Here is a 22,053-nt window from a genome sequence, read left to right on the forward strand (position 1 = left end):
TCCACTGTAAACACTGCTTTACAGTTTTTGTGGGCTTTTACAAACTGAGGAGCGAATCAAAATTATACAAATGTAATACGTTGTTTAAGCCTCATAATGGATTGCTTCAATTTACATAGAGATTGAGCAAGTGCTTATTTGAATCAGTAGATTTTGCCACCAGCACAAAAACCATTAACCCCTTGCTGTTAATTAATTTTAGTTGGAATGTCCTTCACCACACCCAGTCTTTTTTCTTCCACCCCCGTCTTTACCTCTTTATCTTTTTTAATATGTGTGGGTTGAGTTCAATATTGCTTCCTGCCATGCATTACAAACTGCACATGTTTTAAAGGGGGATGGGGTTTGGACCCCAGATATACACACATGAACACATGCTTCCACCAGTAGCAGCATCACCCCCATCTTTTTGAACAAACATGCCAAGCAGCTTCATTAATCCTCCCTCACTTATTAGGAGCCAACCTCATTTTTCAGTCCCCACCCTCCTTTGCTTTTAGAGCACCGGGCTCCCTCAGGGCCTCCACCCCCCGCTCCTCTTCCCCCCTGGAGCTGATGGGACACTTTGTCAACAGATACTGATTCTTTTTATTTTTTCTCTCTCTAATCCTTTCATTCGATCTGTAATTGGTGTCGGAAAGGTCATTAAATATTTCACTCCGAAATTAAAATCCTGAATACAAAAGGAGATATTTTGAAAGGTATTCGTGCTGCTATTTTCCATACAACCAAATTGTAAAATAGTGGCTTTTTAATATTGCATCTTTATGGATGTGATATTCCATATACAACATTTTGACTGCATGTGTAAATAAATAAGAAACAACCCTGTACAGAACTACTTCCTTTTACCATGTATTCAAATCTCAAAATTAACAGATTAACAGCGGAGCCCAAGCCTGCATAACTAATTCAAAAACATCACTTTTTAACTAGTAATGAAGGGACGTTGAGTTGATTCATATTACTCTATTAAAAGCAGTGTATTATGTATAGTAGAGTATTATGAGAGAGAGATGGACTCAGAGAGTGTGATTACCTGCATCTGATACAGCATTCATTCTTCAGGTCAATCTCATATTTGTCCACTGAGGAAAGCAATAACTTTGTCGTACTATCCTTTCATCTGTTAAGGGTGATTTCCAATGACAGCACTGCTCAGTGTATTTGTAGGCTGTGATTTACGAGGTGTTGATGAAAGTAAAAATAATGTTGTTTTTTTACAACTTTATTCAAGTCCATTTCAATAAAAAGTCTTTGCTTTTGACTCACTCATAAAAAACAGTTGCCCGTCCCCAACTAGTGTTTAATTACCATATTATCTTAAATATATTTAAATAATATATTACAATTAGAAAAGTCAGAATACATATAAAGTGGAAAGAAAACTAGGAAAAATCAATAGGTAAATACTATGAATAAGAATAATTTATTTTAATACATTTTAATAATTTCAATAATTTCAAATAGGATTTAATTTATCAATTTAGTAATTTAGAAATTTTTGTTAAATGCTAGCCTTTATTTGTTAGTATGACTCACAATGTATAATCTGAGATAACAAAGTAGTAGTTCTTTACTTTCAGAACAATAAATGAAAAATAAGAAAAAATCTTGTCCCATAGACAACCATTGTAAAACCTGTAACCAAAATTACCATCACTAACACACTTTGGTATTTCTGAATGCCAAATACTATTATGAAATACTACTACTATTCATATGTATAAAATATTATTTATTGAACTGTATTATTTAATGAACAACAGCAACACTCTGACACTGCATTAAAGTTAGGTAAAACGTTTGTTATTAAACTTTGCCCTAAGCCAAAACTCTTTGTTCTGGAACAAATAATAGATTAACAATATGAAAGATTGTCAGTTAGATATATCAAAGATTAATTGTATTTGATGTCACACTATAGACACTATGGAGAGAATTCCAATAGATCTGGCTAAGGTAAGGCTGCTCTCAGAAAAATTATTAATATAATTGGATTGCAATTGTATAATTTTATATATAATTTTCCTTACCTTTGTAAGTAATAAAGGAGAAATATTAATATAATTTTATTTTCTGTTTTGAAGATGTTTATATTATCCCATTTCACTTTCTTCCTGCTTCTCTGGAGATCAGGCTGTTCTGCGGTAATAATAATAGTGCATAATGCATAAAAAGTTTTTACTTTTGGATGTCTGTCAGTAGAGAAAGATTTTCTTTTAGCCCCATAATAGTGTAGTTTCAGTATCCACCAGCAGGGGACTATGCTAACCTGCCAAACCTTGCCCCCTTGATTTAATAGAGTGAGAGAAGGACAAAGAAAGAGAAGCTGAGATACAACAGACAGAAAGCTGAAGGAAGCAATACAGGAAAAGAAAATGGGGTTAAGCCTGAAATGGAATTGGGAGTGAAGAGCGAGATTATAAAACAGAGCGAGAGAGAGAGATGTGAGGCTCTTCTAGGTTCACATTTAAATCAGTGAGGACAGAAAGCTCTTACAGCAGTAAAAAGAATCATGATTCATTTCCCAGTGCCGACACAAACACACATGGACAACAGTGTGTAATCGGTCTTCATCTACATGAAATGAAGGGTTGCTGGTGTGTGTTGTATGTAAACAGTGATTAGGTTTTGAGCTGGCACTGCTTGCTCATCACTTCAGCTGGAGACCAGTGTGATAGAGCGGAGACAGAGTTCCAAATGATGACACAGAGCTGACCGCAGCTGCTTAAAACTTTTTCAATATGTTTCAATTATGTTTTAGTACATTTTGTTATTTTGCAAATTTTTTATAATATAAAATGTCGCTGATCCTTTCCCCCCAACATTGCTTTACAAAAATGACTTTTATATTGACAGTTGAATGTTGTCCCAATAGTCATCCCCTCTACACATATACATAAATTATAATGAAATAGCAAAATCATTACAATTATTATAAACAATGTTTAGATTTTTAAAAGTATTATTGATATTTTAATAATAATAGTTTTTATTTGTAGATTTTCTGTTTTCATTTTGTTTGTTTTCTTTTAGTTTCCATCTGAAAATCTATATTATTTTAATGTTTTTTGATTTTATTTTTTACAGTATATCATTTTAACTAACTGTTTTCTTGGCAACTAGGTAAAATAATTTTTCTATATATATACAGTATTTTATATATAAGGTTTTTCTCAATTATTAAAAAAAAATATTTTATGGTTTTAGTTAACTGTAATAACCTAGACATTAGTTAATTATAATAACCTAAAATAATAATTTGGTTGTAAAAAAAAAAAAAAAAAAAAAACGTCCATGGACACAATGTTACAGAGTCACCTAAAAAACAAAATATAAAATTGAAATTTCAAAATTATATATATATATATTTGAAACCAGTAGAAAGTAAAAAGTAGGATTTACTGGTTAATTTGAGATCTTTGGGATCAGATGTTATTCGGTCAGACGCATTGTCTTTATGCAACAGTGCAGATGAGTGTGGTTTTCTGGAGAATGCAGGCATGTTTCTCCATAGCTCCTGAGAGCCACACACTTTCTGCTGAGCTCTACAAACAACAGGGACAAAGTTTGGCCTTATTTTTTCTTCAGCTCTGGTTTGCTGTTCATCAGCAGACAGGGTGAGTTGGTAAACTCTATGTCCTCCTGAGCAAAGACTTCATTACTCTTCATGTGTCTCATGATTAAAATCATTGAGATCAAATCTGACATATGGAATGATGTCGTATTTATTTGCCATTTAAACAGAATGTGTATTTTGTCTCAGTTGTTGTCTATGGAACTTTGGAATGTGTTTCTGGACGTTCACTGCGTCCTGCTGTACAGCTCAGCATGGCTGCTCATCAGCATATGTTGAGATTTGGATGCTGATCTCCAGCAGGATGTTCTTGTCTCCACCAGACTTCTTATTAGCCTATCCAGCAAGATTCTGGCTGTGATTGTACTGATCCACCAGTTAAACCAGAACCAGGTGTACATTTAATAATAAGGAAGTGCTATGAAAAATCTTGGTTAACAGTACACATTTTTTTTGTTTATATATATATATATATATATATATATATATATATATATATATATATATATATATATATATATATAGACTAACCTTTTAAAATAAAAATATAATAATAGTAATAAATCTTGGATCAGCATGGTCTTCCTGCTGGTTGAAGCTAATCTTTTCAGCAGGGTTTTCCTCCTCATGCTAAGGCAGTAAAGTCATCACTCCTGCTGTGGGGGAGCTCAGATTGACGTAAGAGGGAACAGAGCTGCTGGTCTAATTAATATTTGCTGCCAGTAAGAATGTGTGTGTGTGTGTGTGTGTGTGTGTGTGATAGGTAAAAGCTGCACTGTACAGAGAGTGCAGAAATATATCTACCTGACTCTGGTGTCCCAAGAGTGTTCAGATTGTCTTGTTAAAGCACTGCTATGGGCATCACTGTGTCCTGATGGAAATACTGTGTGGACTAGGGATGTCAAATTTCGATTATTTCCATGATCGATCGTCGTTTAAATTAACGATCAATTAATCGATTAATCGTTAACCATAATACTGCAAAATGCGTCTATTGCAGGCACGCAGTCAGCGGTATGACAGGATGTGCAAAAGCCACACACACACACACACACACACACACACAAAACGCTTTCTCACTTGAATTAAAGAGGTTTTAGTCTGAATAAAATGCTAGTAGCAGGATTATAAAATGAATAGATGCGATTATGATCATTTGATAAAATGAAGAGAGCGTGCCATACTTTTGAGGTCATTTTACTTTGTTGACAGTTTCCAATCCCGCACGGAGAACGCTGAACGCGCCTCTTTAAATGGTTTTGTGGTGCTCGTTGTTGTATTTTAAAGCACAATTGCAATGTTTTCAACTGACATTATTGTATAAAATTATCCGAAATGTGGAGCGCGTGTGACTGCGCTGCACATTAAGTGAACTACATCGGCGCTGCTGCACCAAAACACAGTTGCTCACATTAATTTGATCCTGCTGGATTCTGTCCTAGAAAATGTCAGATTTTTAAAAATCCGGCATACAGCGCATTAGATCGTGACAGTGCATGCGTGCAGACGGGGATGAGCGAGCGCGGCTTTGGCTAGATTTATTTGGAGGTTATTGCTCATGTCTCATTCGGCACAAATCGAAATGTTTCCATATTCGCAATGTATTTGAATGTTAAACTATTATTTATAATGTAAACTAGGCTTGTACTTAACACGCATTCGCATATAGACGGAAAAGATGATCCTCTTCATATGAGCAAAAACGTCCTTGGCATAACAGCAGAGTGGACCGGTATACTACGGTCTATTTAAACTGACCAGTGTAACCTTTTAATGTTTAGTTGACATTTTATTTTGATAATGAACAGACTGCGATGTAAGTTTGAATCGCTAGAATATACGTGTGCAGCAGGCTCCGGCGCGATCGAAACAGCTGAGACATAAAAAAATATATATATTTTCCGCAAAAGTGTTTACTTTCATTTGTGCACACTCACAATAAAAACAGAAGATTTGTGCTCTTGTAAAATAAAGCAAACAAACAGAATGCGTTGTCATCCTTTTTTTTTTGTGAACTTATGGAGCGCCCACACTTCTGTTTTAAATCCGTTAATCTTAATTAGCCTATTTAAGTCGGATATATTTCGCATAGCCTATTTAAAAAAAAAAAAAAAAAAAAATTGTTATTTTTATGTTGGGCCTATTACTTAGTAGGCTATACATTTTCCTTAAAGCATCCCATTTTGTCCCAGGGCTTAGAACCTGTGCCCTAGTCAGGTCCATGCAGAAACTTGTGAACGATGCTCGGCGTCACCGTTTAGTGACAGCAGTGAATGCTCCAGGAATGTGTCGGTCACAGCGCCTATTAATCGCTGTTTTGAATCCAGCAATTATTTATTTAGAAATGATAAGATCTGATTATGACAAGTGTGGTATAAAAGCTTTGTTTATTAGAGGAATAATAGGTTAACTGGAAAATGTTAGATCGCGACCATGCTTTTGGACCCCATAGTCTTCATTTACGCGGCTTTGTTCTGGTTTGCCGGTTGGTCACGAATTTCCACAAATTCAGTATATTTAGGCATTGTTTCTTTTCCTAAATCTTCATAGTCTAACCCTCTAATTTCCCAGGTTTATTTTATTATCTTTCGCTTTTAATAACTGTTTTCGCATCTCTTACTGTGGTAAACATGGGAAGGGAAATTAAAGATTTCATGAATTAAGAATTCGTTCCATTTATTAATTTGTTCCCTTATTTCACTTAAATCATGGGTTATTTAGGGAACAAAATTAATGAAACATGGACAATTGCCACATTAATAATTCGTAGAAATGAATTAACAAGTTGTAGGAATGAATAGACTACCTGTCCTGTCACTGTGTCCCGCAAGCCCTGCAAAGCGCACGATATAAAACAGTTATCTGATGAAATGATTAGTAACTACATTTCTATTGCATTTAATGTTGAAGAACTTTTATGTTGTTTCTATTTTAATGTACTTTAAAGTTTAAATCACATTAAAAGCTTAATTTGTACATTGTGAATGAATGATGATGCTTTTATATATCGTCACCGTCACTCACAGCCGCTCGCACGTGTTGAGTGCGCATGAGCCGCACGCAGCCCAACATTGAATCGGTTAACCGACCATCGATAGCCTTAATCGATTGCATCTCTTATCGACAATTAATCGATCATCGATTAATCTTTGACATCCCTAGTGTGGACATACTGTCTTTGTCCTTGAGCTACACACCAATGCATAATGGGCACTTCTGCAGTGATTTTAAGTCTTTTATCTACACTCAACATTCATTTTTCTTTTTCATTGGAGAAGAAATGTTGAAATGGATACCGCCTGATGAATTGCAGGCTGGACGAGAGCGTGTGTGTGTGTGTGTGTCTCTGACCATTGGCGTGTGAAAAATGAAGGCTGTGATTGGGTGCAGAGGGGGCAGTTGAACCGTGAGACACCCATCTGTGAGAACGTGGGTTACTTCCTTACCACACACACAGCTTTGCTTTTGATACTCAATTTATTATATTTTTGCCCTTAGATGTCATGATGGTTCATAAGACACAAGATCTGTTTAGAGTGTCTGAAATAACACATTTCTGTTGAAATGCATGCTAAATGTCAGTCCTTGTTTTATTTTGTAGGCAACACAAAATAAGCTTGGTTTTGGCTCAGTGAGACAAGAGCTGTCTGAGGGAACAGATCAGTGGGTCTGCAGAGTTAATTATATGCACTATTGAACCACACCAGTTTGAGTGCCATTGAATATACAGGATAAGTGAAAAGAGGAATTCCCTGTGAAGTAGGGTGACCAGATTTGTCATGGTTCAATACAGGATGGAGGAGGATGGGGGGGGGGGGGTGGGGGGGGGTTGGGGGTTTGTGATATATGACCACGATATGATACATTTAATTTTGTGATATCTAAGTAATATATCATTATCTCGACTAGTTATATAAACTATTACAAACGTCTGGTATTAATACTATTTAGAAGCTAAGCCTACAGGCAAGTATGCAGGTAAATACACCAGGTACAGTAAGTATAAAAATTCTAATATTTATCAAACTATAATATATATATCGAAATAAATAAGTGATTCCATAAATAGTCAAATCTCAATACATATATTGGATAAATGCAATACAATACAATATTGGATAAAAACACACATTGCAATATGTTTTTTTCTGTGATATACTGTATACAATTTATATATATATATATATATATATATATATATATATATATATATATATAATTTATATAAAATTATTATACATATTCAGGTATTCAGATATTTTTAATATGTTACGAAAATAAATGTTTTGTGCAAAAGGGACAGGTATGACCAGTTTATCAGCTTGCATCTTTATTGTGCCTGCTACTATGTAAATAATTTTTTTATTCAGCAAGGACACATTTAATGATTAAATGGAAGAAAAGTTACAGTATAAAATATTATGATGTTACAGAAGATGCAATTACATTTTTATATATGAAAATAGAAAACAATAATAGATAATGGTATAAGTGTCACCTTATATTAGCATAATCTTCTTATATTAGTTTATCATCATCCACAATAACGCTACAGTTGACCAATCAGAATCAGACCAATCAGGCAGCTGAACTCCAGCTAACACTGATAAAGCTGACCTAAGGTGTGAGAAAGAAGGCATTGTGAAATGTTCTGCAATGATTTATATTGTGTCAGGTGCTGGTGGACGGCTGTGTTCAGACTACTGGCTAATACGAGCTGACTGCTGTTCATTAGTCCGGGCCAGATTTGCTGGGACGCCTGCCGTCTCCTGAGCTGGAGTTAATGAGCTTTTGTGCCTCAAACGACATTGTCTTCTTATACTGTGCTGCAAGCCAGTCAGGACAGGGATGTTTCGTTAATGATAATCAGTCCTAATGGGCTTCAAATGAGCAAACAGTGGCACTGTACAGCAGCGAAATGATGATGTGAAAAGGTACCAGGTGTCTTCAATATTGAACCTTTTCACAATATTCTAATTTTCTGAGATACTGAATTTGGGATTTTCCTTAGTTGTCAGTTATAATCATCAAAATGAAAATAAATAAACATTTGATATCATCTGTGTGTAATGAATGAATATACTATACAAGTGTCACTTTTTGAATAGAATTAGTGAAATAAATCAGTTTTTTGATGATATTCTAATTATATGACCAGCACCTGTATTCTGACTTTGTATTAAGGAGCAGATATTTTCTATATCTACAAAAAGTGTTTAAAACAGAAAGTATTATTTTTGTAGGAAGATTTGTTGACAATATAGTTGAGAATGGACAGGAAATTATTAGTAGAATGGCCTGCAAAATGGAAATGTATACAATCTTGAAAAAAAAAATCAGAATTTAAATATTTAACTGCCTAGAAATTATGGTATGTGAGTTCGGTCTCTACAAAATTAGATTATGAAATATACACAATTTGAATATTTAAATGTAAACTAAAAAAAGTAAAAAATAAAAGTAAACATTTTGTTATAGTCCTCAACACAAATAATAGGAAAGGTCATTAAAATTCATAGATTGTAAGGTGTGGGAAACCTAAACTTTTTTACTTTATGATTTCAAGAACTATTACCTGTAGACATTTATAAACAATTTCCTATTTATGAAATGTAGTTATCTAGTAAACCAAATATTCTGTTATTTATTTATATCTTGGCGGTGTGGTAAACAGTGGTTTTAGATGTGTGTGTTTGTGCTGTTGTTCGGTTCTCTGGAGATCTGTCAGAGCTTTACTCCAGATGTACACTGTGTGTGCAGACCACATCTCACAGAATCATGGGAGTTTGTGTTGTACATATCTAGAAGTTTGAACAGGAGCACAGAGCAGCAGAGGCAGCTGGACTGGCCCACAGATGTGTGTACAAAAAAAATAGATGTTGTTTTTATCTGTTTCTTTTATCTGTGAGTTGGTTGGTGAATACCACCTCAAGTAATGGCACAGAATAACTGCAATACATAGAAATCTCTTAATAGCAACCCAAGAGATGAGTCAGTATTGATTGACCTGACCTGGAGAGAGAAACACTTTGCTGTCATCCCAATTAATGTTATCCTACACAGAAAATATCCCGGAAGGCAACATAAGGATGCCATAATTCACTATATGTCACTATTGTTGGATTGTGTATTTACAGTATGCACAAAACTGTGAGACTCAAAAACCACTGGAAGCCCAACATAACCAGCCTGAGAGGTGACTGATTGATTGCCATATTCTGTTATTTTGATTAGATAATCATCAAGTGTTTGTGAGAGTTTAGTGTACTTGCAATATCCATGCAATTTCAGTGCTATGGCCTTTGTGTAGATATTTGAAGATATTAAAATTTTAAAGCATGACTGTTGAAATGAAATGGTAACACTTTAAAATATGAGTCTATTTGTAACATAAGGATTAATGAAAGCTGGATAAGTATTGCTCCTTGTTAGAGTATGTTAATTTAAAATTTACTATTATTACATTTGCACATTTGGAAGTTTCTTCTTTTAACATTAGTTAATAAACTATGAACTAACTTTAATGATCAATAATTAATATTCATATTTTTATTCATTTACAAATTATGGTCCAGTTCTGATTGTTTTTTTTTATTTATTTATGGAAAAGCACTATTTTAGTTTTCATATCAATTTTAAAAACTATCAGTTAATTAATCGGTATCGGCCAGTGTGGTCCAACCTAGCTATCGGTATTGGTAAAATCCACTAACAGTCGACCTGTAATAGCATATGCATAACATATGTCATGTTATTGTTCTGCATCATCAACAATTTCCAATGATCATCATGGCAGCCACTGGTTAAAGAATTGGAAAACATTTTGTGGCCATGTTCAGTGAAATTCTAAGGTATTTTTAAGTCCCAAGGGATTTTTATTGACCCTCGTGTTGTCTTCTTTGTCTTTGTGACCCATAGAGCATTTTATTTATTTCCAAAAATGCTATTTTATGTTATCAAATTGGACTAAAACTTACCGACTTTGCTCACACATAGGCAAAACAACTTCCCTGTCACAATTTATTTTAAGGTCCAATTTTCGCTATTAACAAACCATTAATTTTGACTTTTGTCTCAATAAACTCCTAATTTGATACTTACTAATATATAACTATTAATTAATAATTAACTTAGAATAATAGTTAGGGGTCATATGATGCAATTTCAAGTTTTCCTTTCTCTTTGGAGTGCGACGAGTTGATTGTACATAGATAAGATCCCTGAAGCTGCCAAGACTAAAGTCTCAAACCCAAAGAGATATTCTTTATCAAAGTTAAGACTCTTCAACGCCCCCTAGAACTCATTCAAACATGCCCCCACATGTCTACGTCACGATGTGGAAATATTTGAATAATGCCGTCCAAAGTTTCATGCAAAGAAAGAAGAAGTGGTTTCAGTAACCGCAGTTAGTGTTGAAGCAGTGTTGTTATTAATTGAAGTATTTGCTATTGACTGTTCAAATGCAGAGCTTTGTGCATTGTGTATGTGATAGAGAGAGAGAGAGAGAGAGAGAGAGAGAGAGAGAGAGAGAGAGAAGGTCATAGTCACATTGGAGTCAGCTGTCTTAACCGTCTGTGGCTTATACGTGCTTCATCACTAGCTGCGTTTCCACTGTCGGTCCAAAAGACTAAACTTGTCGGAAGGGGGGACTTTGTAGAAAATTACACATTTGAGAGAGGTGGGACATAGAGGTCCGTATTTGTACAGTATTTGGATTTTTTTTTTACTTCATAGCATCTCAACATATTCTGTTACACCAAATACACAAAATAATGATCTTTAAAAAAGCATCTTTAAGATAGTAGTTAAAGTTAGGTATTAGGTAGGATTAGGGATTTAGAATATGGTCATGCAGAATAAGTGCTTTATAAATACTAATAAACAGCCAGCCAATATGTTAATAATAAGCATGCTGAGCAACTAGTTAATAGTCAGAATTGGTCACTATACTAAAGTGTTACCTACTTCCCCCAAAAACGTATTATTTTTCCCCAAACTTGTGGTGTTCCTTTCACTTCTTTTGTTTCTAGTCAGAAATGATCAGCTATGTTTGGTGATATACTGTACCTTGACTAAATATTTACAGTAAAAGCAATTTTTAAATGGTCATTTGTTGACTTTTAACACCAAATTAGGTTAAGGATTTTCAGTACAGCACCAGGATTAAAAGATTTTGGAAACTTTTTATTATGTTCTCCTTATTTACTTTCAGTACTATTTAGAGAACAATTGTGCAACTTTTTGTTTTTGTTTTCACCTTGTTTCACATTTTTAGTACTAAAATAGAAAATTTCCAACACACTCTCATGGCAGTTTTGTAACTATTTTGCTTTTTGGCAAATAGTTTTTTGGTGACATGGCTAATTAGTATAAATTCGTCTGATCTCATTTGTACATTTTTGTACTCTCTTCTTACTGATGGTTAGGTTAACTTGTGGACCTTCTTGCATGTATTTTCATACAAATCAAAACATATTTATTCAAATGAAATCCCCACCTTGTAAGATTTCTCATGAAATCTTGTTGGAAAATTCATTCTAAAAATATAAAAAATTGTAACAATAATAATCTAAACAAATTTATTTATTTAACATTTATTTATTTCAACTGCAGAACACATTTTTCAAGCTTAAGTCCACCGAAGTTAATCTACTGTACTGTCTGATTTGTGGTTAAGGCTAGAAGGGATACAGCCGCGACTACTGGGCATGCACATTTAACGTTAAATATTTTCAGAGCCAACAATATAATGTGAAACCTATGAAAATGGTTTTAAAAAGCACAGGGCATCATAGTTTCATCACTTTACAGTGTCGCAATGACTGTCTTTTTGCAGTAAAGGACCTGTCATAGTTTAATGAGTGGGAAGATGACATGAAGAGGTAAGCTGCACTGAAACTGATAAGCGCAAATGTGCATATACAGCTCCCGATCAGGGAAAAGTTTACGGGATTTTGTCCACAGAATGATAAGAACACACATTTTCAACAAATCATTTTAGTATTTCATACTCTAAAGCACTGATTTCTGATACGCAAAACAAGTACTTTAAAGGAATTTAGCTTAACCTAGCATATTACTATTACTGTGGCAGCCAATAACAGCACAGCTAAATCCTCTGCACATATTTATATTTAGTTATACTGAAATATTTTCAATTCAGTCAATCCTTTTTACTCCGTTTTAACATGGATTTCTATGGAATCGGGTGTAGATGTCGGGGCAACATGGCGGATATCAGCAGCGTCAGTCCAGCTCTTTGCGAATAGTCCGTTATTGTGTAAACATTTTTATTTTCATCAGACTGAATAAAAGGGACATAGTTCTCCTGTGAAATGCGTGCATGTTTAAAGACAAACTAATTAAACTGGTGAACTTGTAAAATTTCTTTAAGAAAGTTTGTTTTCTAAAATAAACACTTAATATTCTGTTTAAGAATAAACTATTTCCTTTTCTGGTGCTATTGCTAAAAACACACAGCATGCACGAATTAATTTAGCTATCAGTGGGCAATTCATTCTTCATTAATTCCCCCCAAGATCAAGTTTGACTTCCTGCTCATTTTTATTTGTGTCCTAAGGGTCACTGTGAACAGACTTCTCGAGTGCTGGTGTTTGAAGTGGAGGGACTGAAGGGGACAGAGTGTACTCACTGAGGAGGACAACTGATTGTCTAGACTGATAAAGCCTTCTTTCTAAACATTGACCACTAATTGTCTAAATGGAAGGAGTGGAAATGGAGACGTCTTGACAGGATGTGCTCCTTCAAAGAGACAGAGAGTAAGAGATGGATCTTAGCAGATGTATATATATATATACACGTAACCACACACTCATGATTCCAGAGTTCAGAAATGATTGGTTATACAGAAACATAGATATGCTGGTGTGGCAAATCACGTCTTCTCATACTCTGTGTTTGTGTGAAGGCGAATTTTATTTCAGGGCTCACGTCCCCTCTGCAGTCAGGGTTGGGTTACTATGGCAACACTGCACTACTGAGGAGATGTATAGATCCTCAACTTGCGTCCCATTGTATTCAAGCATGTGTTTTTTGCGGTCAGTGTTCAGTAAACACAAACATGGACATCTTTCTATTTTTGTGAAAATACTTTCTCTTATCAAGCTTACTTGTAGAGACCAATATAATAGCACCAAGTGGCAACACTGTGGCTCTGTTGCTGTGTCAAAACATGGCCGCGTTTTTGTTTTTGTTGTTGTTGTTGTTTTGTTTTTTTGCGAGAATCCAGTCCACCTGACACAGGAACACTGGCTGAACCAATGGTGTTAGTTTGGGGGCGGGTCTCTCTGTTTGCTTTACGAAAGGCAGACAGCGAGTGTTCAGGAAAATGTGCTTGTTAAGTGATAAAATGATTTAAGTATTATTTTTATCTGGAGTGATAATTACTGTAAGTTATTTTGCAAATTATAACCATTGTATTTATACTTTAAAGATTTGGTAATGAATAGAAAGTTTGAAGGATCAACATTTATGTTGTTTATAACAAACAACATAACTAACATTTGTAACATTATAAATATCTTTACTCTCACTTTTGATCAATATAATGAGTCCTTGCTGAATACAAATATTTATTTATTTATTTTAATAACTGATCCCAGACTTTTCACTCTCAGAAGAAAATGATACAGAACTGTCGATGAGGTGATATGTGCACTTTAGGTATTAATGTGTATTTTTTAAGTACTAATATATTCCCTTAACCTTTACAGTTTGTGGTTTGTGGTGAGTTTTTTGACATTTCCTGTGCACAAATGACACACTTCAAAATGTACATTGTTTTCAAAGATGTTTCTTTTTTTTGACAGTTTGATGTTATAGCTAGTCTCAAGCTGCGATTAGATGAGGCTAGTTCAAATTTCCACAGTGAATTACTGTCGGTGGCCTTGCTTCAATTCATGGGATGGGCGACTGGAAGGGCACGAGGGTAGGAATGTGTGTGTGTGTGTGTGTGTGTGTGGTAAGGGGGGCTGCCTGGTGCCGGTGGTGTAATGTTGCTGATGCGGACAGAGACTGCTGCAACCTCCCAGAGCACTGCGAGCAAGAGAGAGAGATAGAGGACGGGCAAACTAGTCCAGTCTAGTCTAGAGGCACAGAGGTGCTGATTGACAGAGCCAGGATCAGGGCAACACCGCAGGCGCACATAATACCTGGGGAAATGCCCCCAAATCCCCCTTAAGCTGGGCTGCTGTACTCCAGCATGGCTGACTGGCTCCTAACAGTAGCGGCGGGTTGAGTTGTGCTGAATCTGGCCGCATGTGCCGGGGTATTTGTGCCGTGGCGGGAACAGGAGGTGGGTGCGTAAAAAGAGCTGATAAGCAGAATGACAATAAGACTCGCGCAGGACAGATTCCAGTCGGGGAGGCCTGTCACACGGAGGGGCCCGCTGCTATTTCGGTCCACCAGATCATGATTACACTTAGCCAGGAGAGAGAACACTAGTGTCTACAAATATGGTAAGTGCCGTCCCATCCGAGAAAGTATGCAGAGCTGGTTGGAGCAGAGGGTGACAGCTGGGAATGGCTAATAGTGCTAACGTCCCGCATCCGTACTGATGATAAAGTGGATTTGTGCGGCACGTAGGGTACAGTAATGCTTCTGGACTGCGTCCAGGAGCGTCTTAACTTCCTTTTTACATAATCGTAGTATCTCAAAGTTAACAAGGACATGTGTTTTCAGCTTTAATGCACCTCCGGAGTGGCCGATTACAAACTCTAGCTCATTGATTACCGGGACTGTTCAGGACTGCAGGGGCGAACGTTGCAATGGAGGACGGGATAGAACCAGTAAGTGCTTCCACTTTGAAACACTGTAAAAGACTGAAGCTGGTGGGTTTGTTCTTGTTTGGGGTTGGTGAGTGCGATGGGAGGTTTGGCTGAGTGCGGATGGTGTGGTGTTTAGGGGGCATGGTTGATGTGTAGTGGTGCATTGCTCGAAAAGGCTCTGGTTTCATCTGACATTGCAGCAGGAAGGCAGTGGGATACGTTGTGCTTTGCAAGCTTGTGAGCTCTGCTGGGGTGCAGAAGCTGAATTTTGCATGTGGTCCGGTTTGTTGGTGTGTGGATCGGATTGTGCGTCAGGTTCTGTTCAGCTGTCATGGCATGTAATAGACTGACTAACCTGATGTTCTTTGGTAGGGGTTGACCGATACGGACGTTTAAATGATGGATGCACAATAATATTTACTTAAAACATTGCTTTTTGCATCAAAACCAAAATATATGATCATGTGTTGTTATATAAATTCCAAAAATTTATAATTTATATTCCAAGAAACAAGTTGTGTTACCTAGTGCAAACTTTGATGCAGATTTCTATGGTCACGTTTCTGTAAAATATTATACTATCACAAAACTGTATATTAAAAAGTAGGAAAAGACATCATAAAGAGACAGTGTCATGGTTAATAAGCCTTAAAATATCAGATAATTTGATATTTTTATGATAAGACAAAACAAATGTCATGTGGTGCAACTCCCCAGAATCCAATGATAATTATGAATTAATTATGCATGGGGAAAACAAGCTTTTTACCTTATAAAGTGAATTTGAGCACACTGAAAATAATGTGTACACTCACATCAAATATGTTATTGCTTTTTACTTGATGGTTACACCACATGACATCTTAAGAATCATTTCGTAAACTTTGTTTTTAACCATATGGAATCAACAGGAATACAAAAAGGAACATTTTAAACACTTTTATTTTTCATTTGAAATGGTTATTTGACGGTTACACCACATGACATCTTAAGAATCATTACATAAACTTTTCTTTTAATCATATATGTTTTCAACAGGAATGGAAACATTTTTATTCGATTTTTAAACAAAACCTTTTCTTTTGTATGTCATTCACCCTAATGCCAGTAATCTCGAAATAACCAAACATTTAGTCTGTCACTACTCTGGCACTCGTGTGTTTTCACAGTTGTCAGTTGTTTTCCTGTTTTGTTGTTCTGCAGTTGTCAGTGTGAACTAACTTTGTAGGCTGCTCACCCACGGTTTGGCCTATATGAGGATTTCCTCAAAGCATTTACAGTAAGGATTTGCCCAAGATCATGTAACATGGAATCATGTCTTATAGTTGTGCATCTGCTTATAATAATGTTCTCAACAGCTGCTTAATGCCTCAAACGTTGTCTGAGAGGAATACTGGCTTCAGTATACAGTCATCTATTTTCATCTATTTCAACTGGCAAAAGGCACAGTATTGTGGCTTTTGTAAACATTGTGGCATTAATACAGTATACCGGATTCACCAGTACACTTTATTTCAAAAATGTGATTTCAGTATCAATGGATTTGAAAGAGACAGCCATTAGGAAACATTGAGACACTCTCGACTTGTGCCACCAAAGCTGAATTTTCAGCAGCCATTAGGCTTCAGTTTCACATGATTTTTCAGAAGCCATTCTAATATGCATCATCATATACAGTAAATAAGTATAAACCCTTTTTTAAAGAAAAGATCTCCTGATTCTGTTTGGGGAGTGGGATGTGAACACCTACACCTTTATTTTCATTCTCCATGCTTGATGAGATTTGAATGTGCTAACGCTTTATGGTCAGAAAGCGTGACACAGGACGCCGTTTCATTCTGCAGTCCTGCTCTATCTGTATTCCACACTGAAGAGCGTGAGGAATGAGGACAGATACATCACACACTCCGCTCTCTTCATGCATGCGCTGCGATAGTGTGTGTGTGCAGTGTCAATTGACAGATTTACTCTATGGCCTCCCTGCAGACAGCTCCCATTATAAAGACAAACAACGATGTGTGTGTGTGTGTATGTGCTCGTCCAACTCTTTTGTTGCTGCAAAGTGAACATTCTTGACTCGATAACTGCATAATCTCCAGTAATTTTGTTACATGATTTGCTTGTCATATGGATTAAGTGGGCAGCTGCATACAGATCATGGCTTGTACTTGTTTTATGTACTGATTTACAAGGAATCCAGAGTAATCATGTTTCAAAGAACACTATGTTCTCAAAGATCTGCAACATCAATGTTTATATAATCTCAGTACATTTAGCATGAATGTGTTTAACATACATTTTCAAGGTTTCATTGCTTAACATGTGTGGACTTGCATTAATATAGACTTTTTACATTTTCTGAAGACAGTGAGATTTCTTGCTATTGCATGCTGCAGGGGATTATGGTTACACAGAGGTCCTAATCAAAAGATTAAAACATTTTTTTTCTATAAATCTGTTGTTATATGATAAAAATGTTTAACATTTTTGAATAACATTAATTTTAATAGATTAACCTAATTCATAGCTTAATTTTGACATTTTTTAAGGCATAATGTAAAAATCGTATTGTGGCGATCTGTTATAAATTAATATTTTTGTATATTATTAATAATTATTAACATAATTTAGCATTGATTGAATATTTTATTAATATATATATATATATATATATATATATATATATATATATATATATATATATATATATATATATATATATATATATATGTATATATATATATTAGTATTAATTGTTATCAATTTAATTAATAATTACTTATTTAAACATTTATTATTAATAATAATTATATTAATAATAGGGCTGTTAAGCGATTAATTTTTTTTCTAATTAATTACATGATGTGGTGATTAATTCATCTAATCGCGCATCGAATTTGGAGAAATTACTCTGAAAAGATCATTTAAAGTCATTGTTGTGCAAAGCATCAAACAGAGATTAAAACAAGTAGGTTCAGCAATATTCAGCATATTTTGTATGATAAAATGTATTACTTATACTCTTTTGGAACATGTGAGTAAATGATGACAGAATTGTCCTTTTTGATAGAGTGAACTATAATTTCAATAATTTATTTTCTTAATTTGATTATTATTTCTATGGAAATATGAAATTATTTCTTTAATGAAATGATACTCTAAATAATAAACTAAAACCCAGTAGGTGGTGGTACAGTAAATGTCTTAATGATTAAGTCATTGAGTCATTTATTATTTATTATAGCTTGGGGTTGAACAGTTCTAATTTATCTGTATATTTTGGTTGGCAAAATTGAGCAAAAAAGACAACATTGTGTCTAAAATAACATAATATTAACTTCTTAATGAACTGTTGTATAAGATGAGTATCACATTTGCACTCGTGTGATATTGCATTTAGCCTACAGCTCGTGTGATATTTCTCAACTATGAGATGTAAATATGAGACAAAATTTCGAACGCCATTTTGCCCTATATCTTGAATTTTAGGGATATTCTAGGCTCCGTCACGCAGTAAATTGTTGCCCTGCCTCATATTAGTCCTCAGTTAACTGTATGAAATGGTAGATGATCCACTTAGGTCTGGGGTGGGGCAAGTGCATTAAATGCGTTAATCATTTTAAACAGTTCATTGCTGCAGATTAAGTAATAAACAGTTTTAAATTCCTTTAAAGCTGCAGTAACTTTTGTAAAAATATATTTTTTACATATTTATTAAACCTGTCATTATGTCCTGACAGTAGAATATGAGACAGATAATCTGTGAAAAAATCAAGCTCCTCTGGCTCCTCCCAGTGTCCTATTGCCATTTGCAGTTACGGACCGCTCTCGGTAAAAAACAACCAATCAGAGCTGCGGTCCGTAACTTTGTTTGTGTTCAAAATGTAGAAAAATGTATATAATAAGTGAGTACACCATGAATCCGTTTTCCAAACCGTGTTTTTAGCCTGTCCTGAATCACTAGGGTGCACCTATAATAAGTGTTTATATCCGGACTATTTTAGATTGCTTCTGGGGTACCGCGGCGGAGTAACCCAGTACCTTTGTGATTCTTCATAGACATAAACAGAGAGAACAATGTTCTTCCACAAGACGCAAGCAGTTCTGTTTATTAACCGCTAGAGCGTCAAAAGTTCCCTACCGCAGCTTTAAAGTTGACATGAAATGCAAATTCACCTCATCTATTTTCTAAAGGCATGTTATAGATGTTATTGTGAAAGATTTGCAATTTTACATATGCATATTTTTTATTTGAATTTTTTGTTTACCTCTTTAATTCACAATTAAAATTGGTCTTCTCTCAAAAGTAATAGTGCTGCTTGACCAGCTAGATAAAATACCAAACACAAAACATAAAAAAAAAAGAATAATTGTGCAGGAGCATCATAACACTGGCAAATTAGCATTAGAGATCTGTTTATGAGGCCTACTAACTGGCTGTAACTGGCCTTTTGTGGGAGTGTGTTAGCATGTGTGTTCCTGTAATGCTTGCGCTTGGCTTCTGCTAGTGCTGGCTGATGATCAGTCATGATAAAGCCCATATCCAGTCATTGCTGGGCTGTGGGACGGGACATTGCCTCACTCTGATGATTTGAGCTGTCTGTCAACCACAGCGGCAGGACAGAGCTTGCTTTATTGTGTTTCGGCTTCTCAAGTTCATTTCACCTTTTGGTCCTTTAGAAATGAAGGTGGCTTCTTTGTAGTTATGCATCGATTGAGTTCCATGTTCTTCCTAAGAAAAATCTTGTTTTCTAAATCTATACATGAGACTGTGATTGCCATTCCTTGCCAGGGTATTGAACTAATCATTTTGTATTGAGTTTTACTTAAACTCCACAGAATGCTGCATGGCACCCACAGCTAAATCAATGAGCGACGGCCGAGCTGGTGTCAGATGAAACCGTTGTCTCCTGTAGCTAGAGCTGGGGAATATACAGTAGCTTCGATTTTTTTATGACTTTTGACAATAATTTAATTTATTACCGTCGTACCTGAATATACGACCAGGAACAAAATGACTGAACATCAGTATTTCATTGTTTAACTAAATAACTAAAACTAAAATTGAAAGTAAATTTATAAAAATAGACATATTAACATAAAAGACAACAATATTGCTAAATCTAAAAATGTAAAATGTAAAATCTAAATAATGAGAAATATAAAATTCAAAACAAAAAACATTGAAATACAGTGATTTTTTTTTTCTTCACAAAACTGGCCCATGCAATAAACATTTCTGAGTGCTGATGCAAATGAAGCATTGAGTCAGTTATAAAATAAAATAATAAAAATGGACAGATGACAACTGTAACTGTAATTTCAGTTAATCTTAATGGCTAAATTAAAAAAAAAATATATATATTGCAATGTTTATGATGCTGCCTCGTTTTATATGGTTTGCAAAGTTCTAACTATATTCATTATTCAATTTATATTGAAGATAAAGAAAAAGACTTCATTCAGGTTTTATTGAGGCCTTTCCAGAACACACTGCGTGCTGGTAATACACAGAGAGAGAGAGAGAGGGAGGGAGGGAGGGAGGGAGGGAGGCAGACAGAGAGAGATGTTCAAAGGAAACTCCCACACACTGCAGAGGTTGAGCCCACATTACACAGAGCATGACATTTCTACATGCTAGAGTATCTAGACAGAAGCCAGGGACTGATATTGCTAGAAGAAGTGAAAAACTCAAAGTGTATGAAATAATTACTGGTTAAACCATATGAAATATTAACAACCTTATTTATAGTTTGTTTGGGTGCATTTCAAAGATTAACAAATTATTTATATAAAGGTGAAGTGTATACGCTCCCCTTACCTGCTATTGGTTAAACTAACAGATAGCCACGCCCCAAACTTCACACCACTGGTTAAGCCAGTATTGCTATGATGTTCAAACAAACGAGCAACAGTTTGATAGTCTTTTTAATTGATGATTCCATCAAAAAACGCTTAAAAAAAGTCACAATACGCTGCCGGAAGGAACACGGACCCGAGGATAATCAAAATAGTCTTTATTAATCCAATACAGGAGTAAATCTAACAGGGAGACCAGGAGGAAGACACATGTATGGAACTGGTAGACCTGACAAAACTGAACTGAAAAGACATTGCTTATAAAGACATACCTGGGAACTAATCAACAATCAAGGAGACAGAAACTGTGTCACAGGGAAAAAACACACACAGACAAGTCCAAGTTCTGATATTTTGCCCCCCCCTCCACCCGGAAGGTATGTCCTCGCACCATAGGCAGCAAGAGGAAGAGACGGGAGTGGGAACTTGGGAGGAGGCTCCGGTGGACGGTGGAACCAAAGTGGAGCTGATGGTGGGAGGAGCCATGGAGGAGGAATGGCTGCCGACTCCAGGGGGTTGACCAACAGTGCTGGAACAGGTGGAGCCCTAGGCGGAGTTGGAGAGCCAACGAGCTAGGGGAATGCAGAGGATCCGCGGGGTCAGGGTGGAGCCAAGGGTTCTGGCAGCCGAGGTGGAGATCCAGAGAAATGCTGTGGAGCTAGGGTGAGTGAGGGTCAAGGTGGAGTTGAGGGGATGAAGGAGCCTGAGGCAGCCTGAGGGAAGAGGCGAAGCCAGAGGAGTGGAGTCCCGAGGTGCAGGATGGCCAACTCCAGACCAAGGCAGAGCCAGAGGGATGAGGGAGCCAGGTAGAGCTGGCGGATCGATGGT

At 35.8% G+C, this 22,053-nt stretch overlaps 1 protein-coding gene across 7 annotated transcripts in view; it reads left to right on the forward strand.

Moving 5' to 3' along the window:
* Window positions 1–22,053, forward strand: part of LOC127969570 (ankyrin-3) — a 186,971-nt gene that overhangs the window by 81,674 nt on the left and 83,244 nt on the right. The window contains exon 1 of one of the 7 annotated variants that reach the window (XM_052571624.1): window positions 15,179–15,387. The exons of 5 other annotated variants lie outside the window; for them this stretch is intronic. In XM_052571624.1, coding sequence (XP_052427584.1) covers window positions 15,367–15,387 — 21 coding nt within the window. In that variant the 5' untranslated portion in view covers window positions 15,179–15,366. Of the gene's footprint in view, window positions 1–15,178; window positions 15,388–22,053 lie in introns of those variants that run through there. One more of the 7 variants, XM_052571625.1, reaches the window with a different exon arrangement.

The sequence above is a fragment of the Carassius gibelio genome, chromosome B12 (assembly GCF_023724105.1).
Source record: "Carassius gibelio isolate Cgi1373 ecotype wild population from Czech Republic chromosome B12, carGib1.2-hapl.c, whole genome shotgun sequence".
Taxonomy (NCBI): Eukaryota; Metazoa; Chordata; class Actinopteri; order Cypriniformes; family Cyprinidae; genus Carassius; species Carassius gibelio.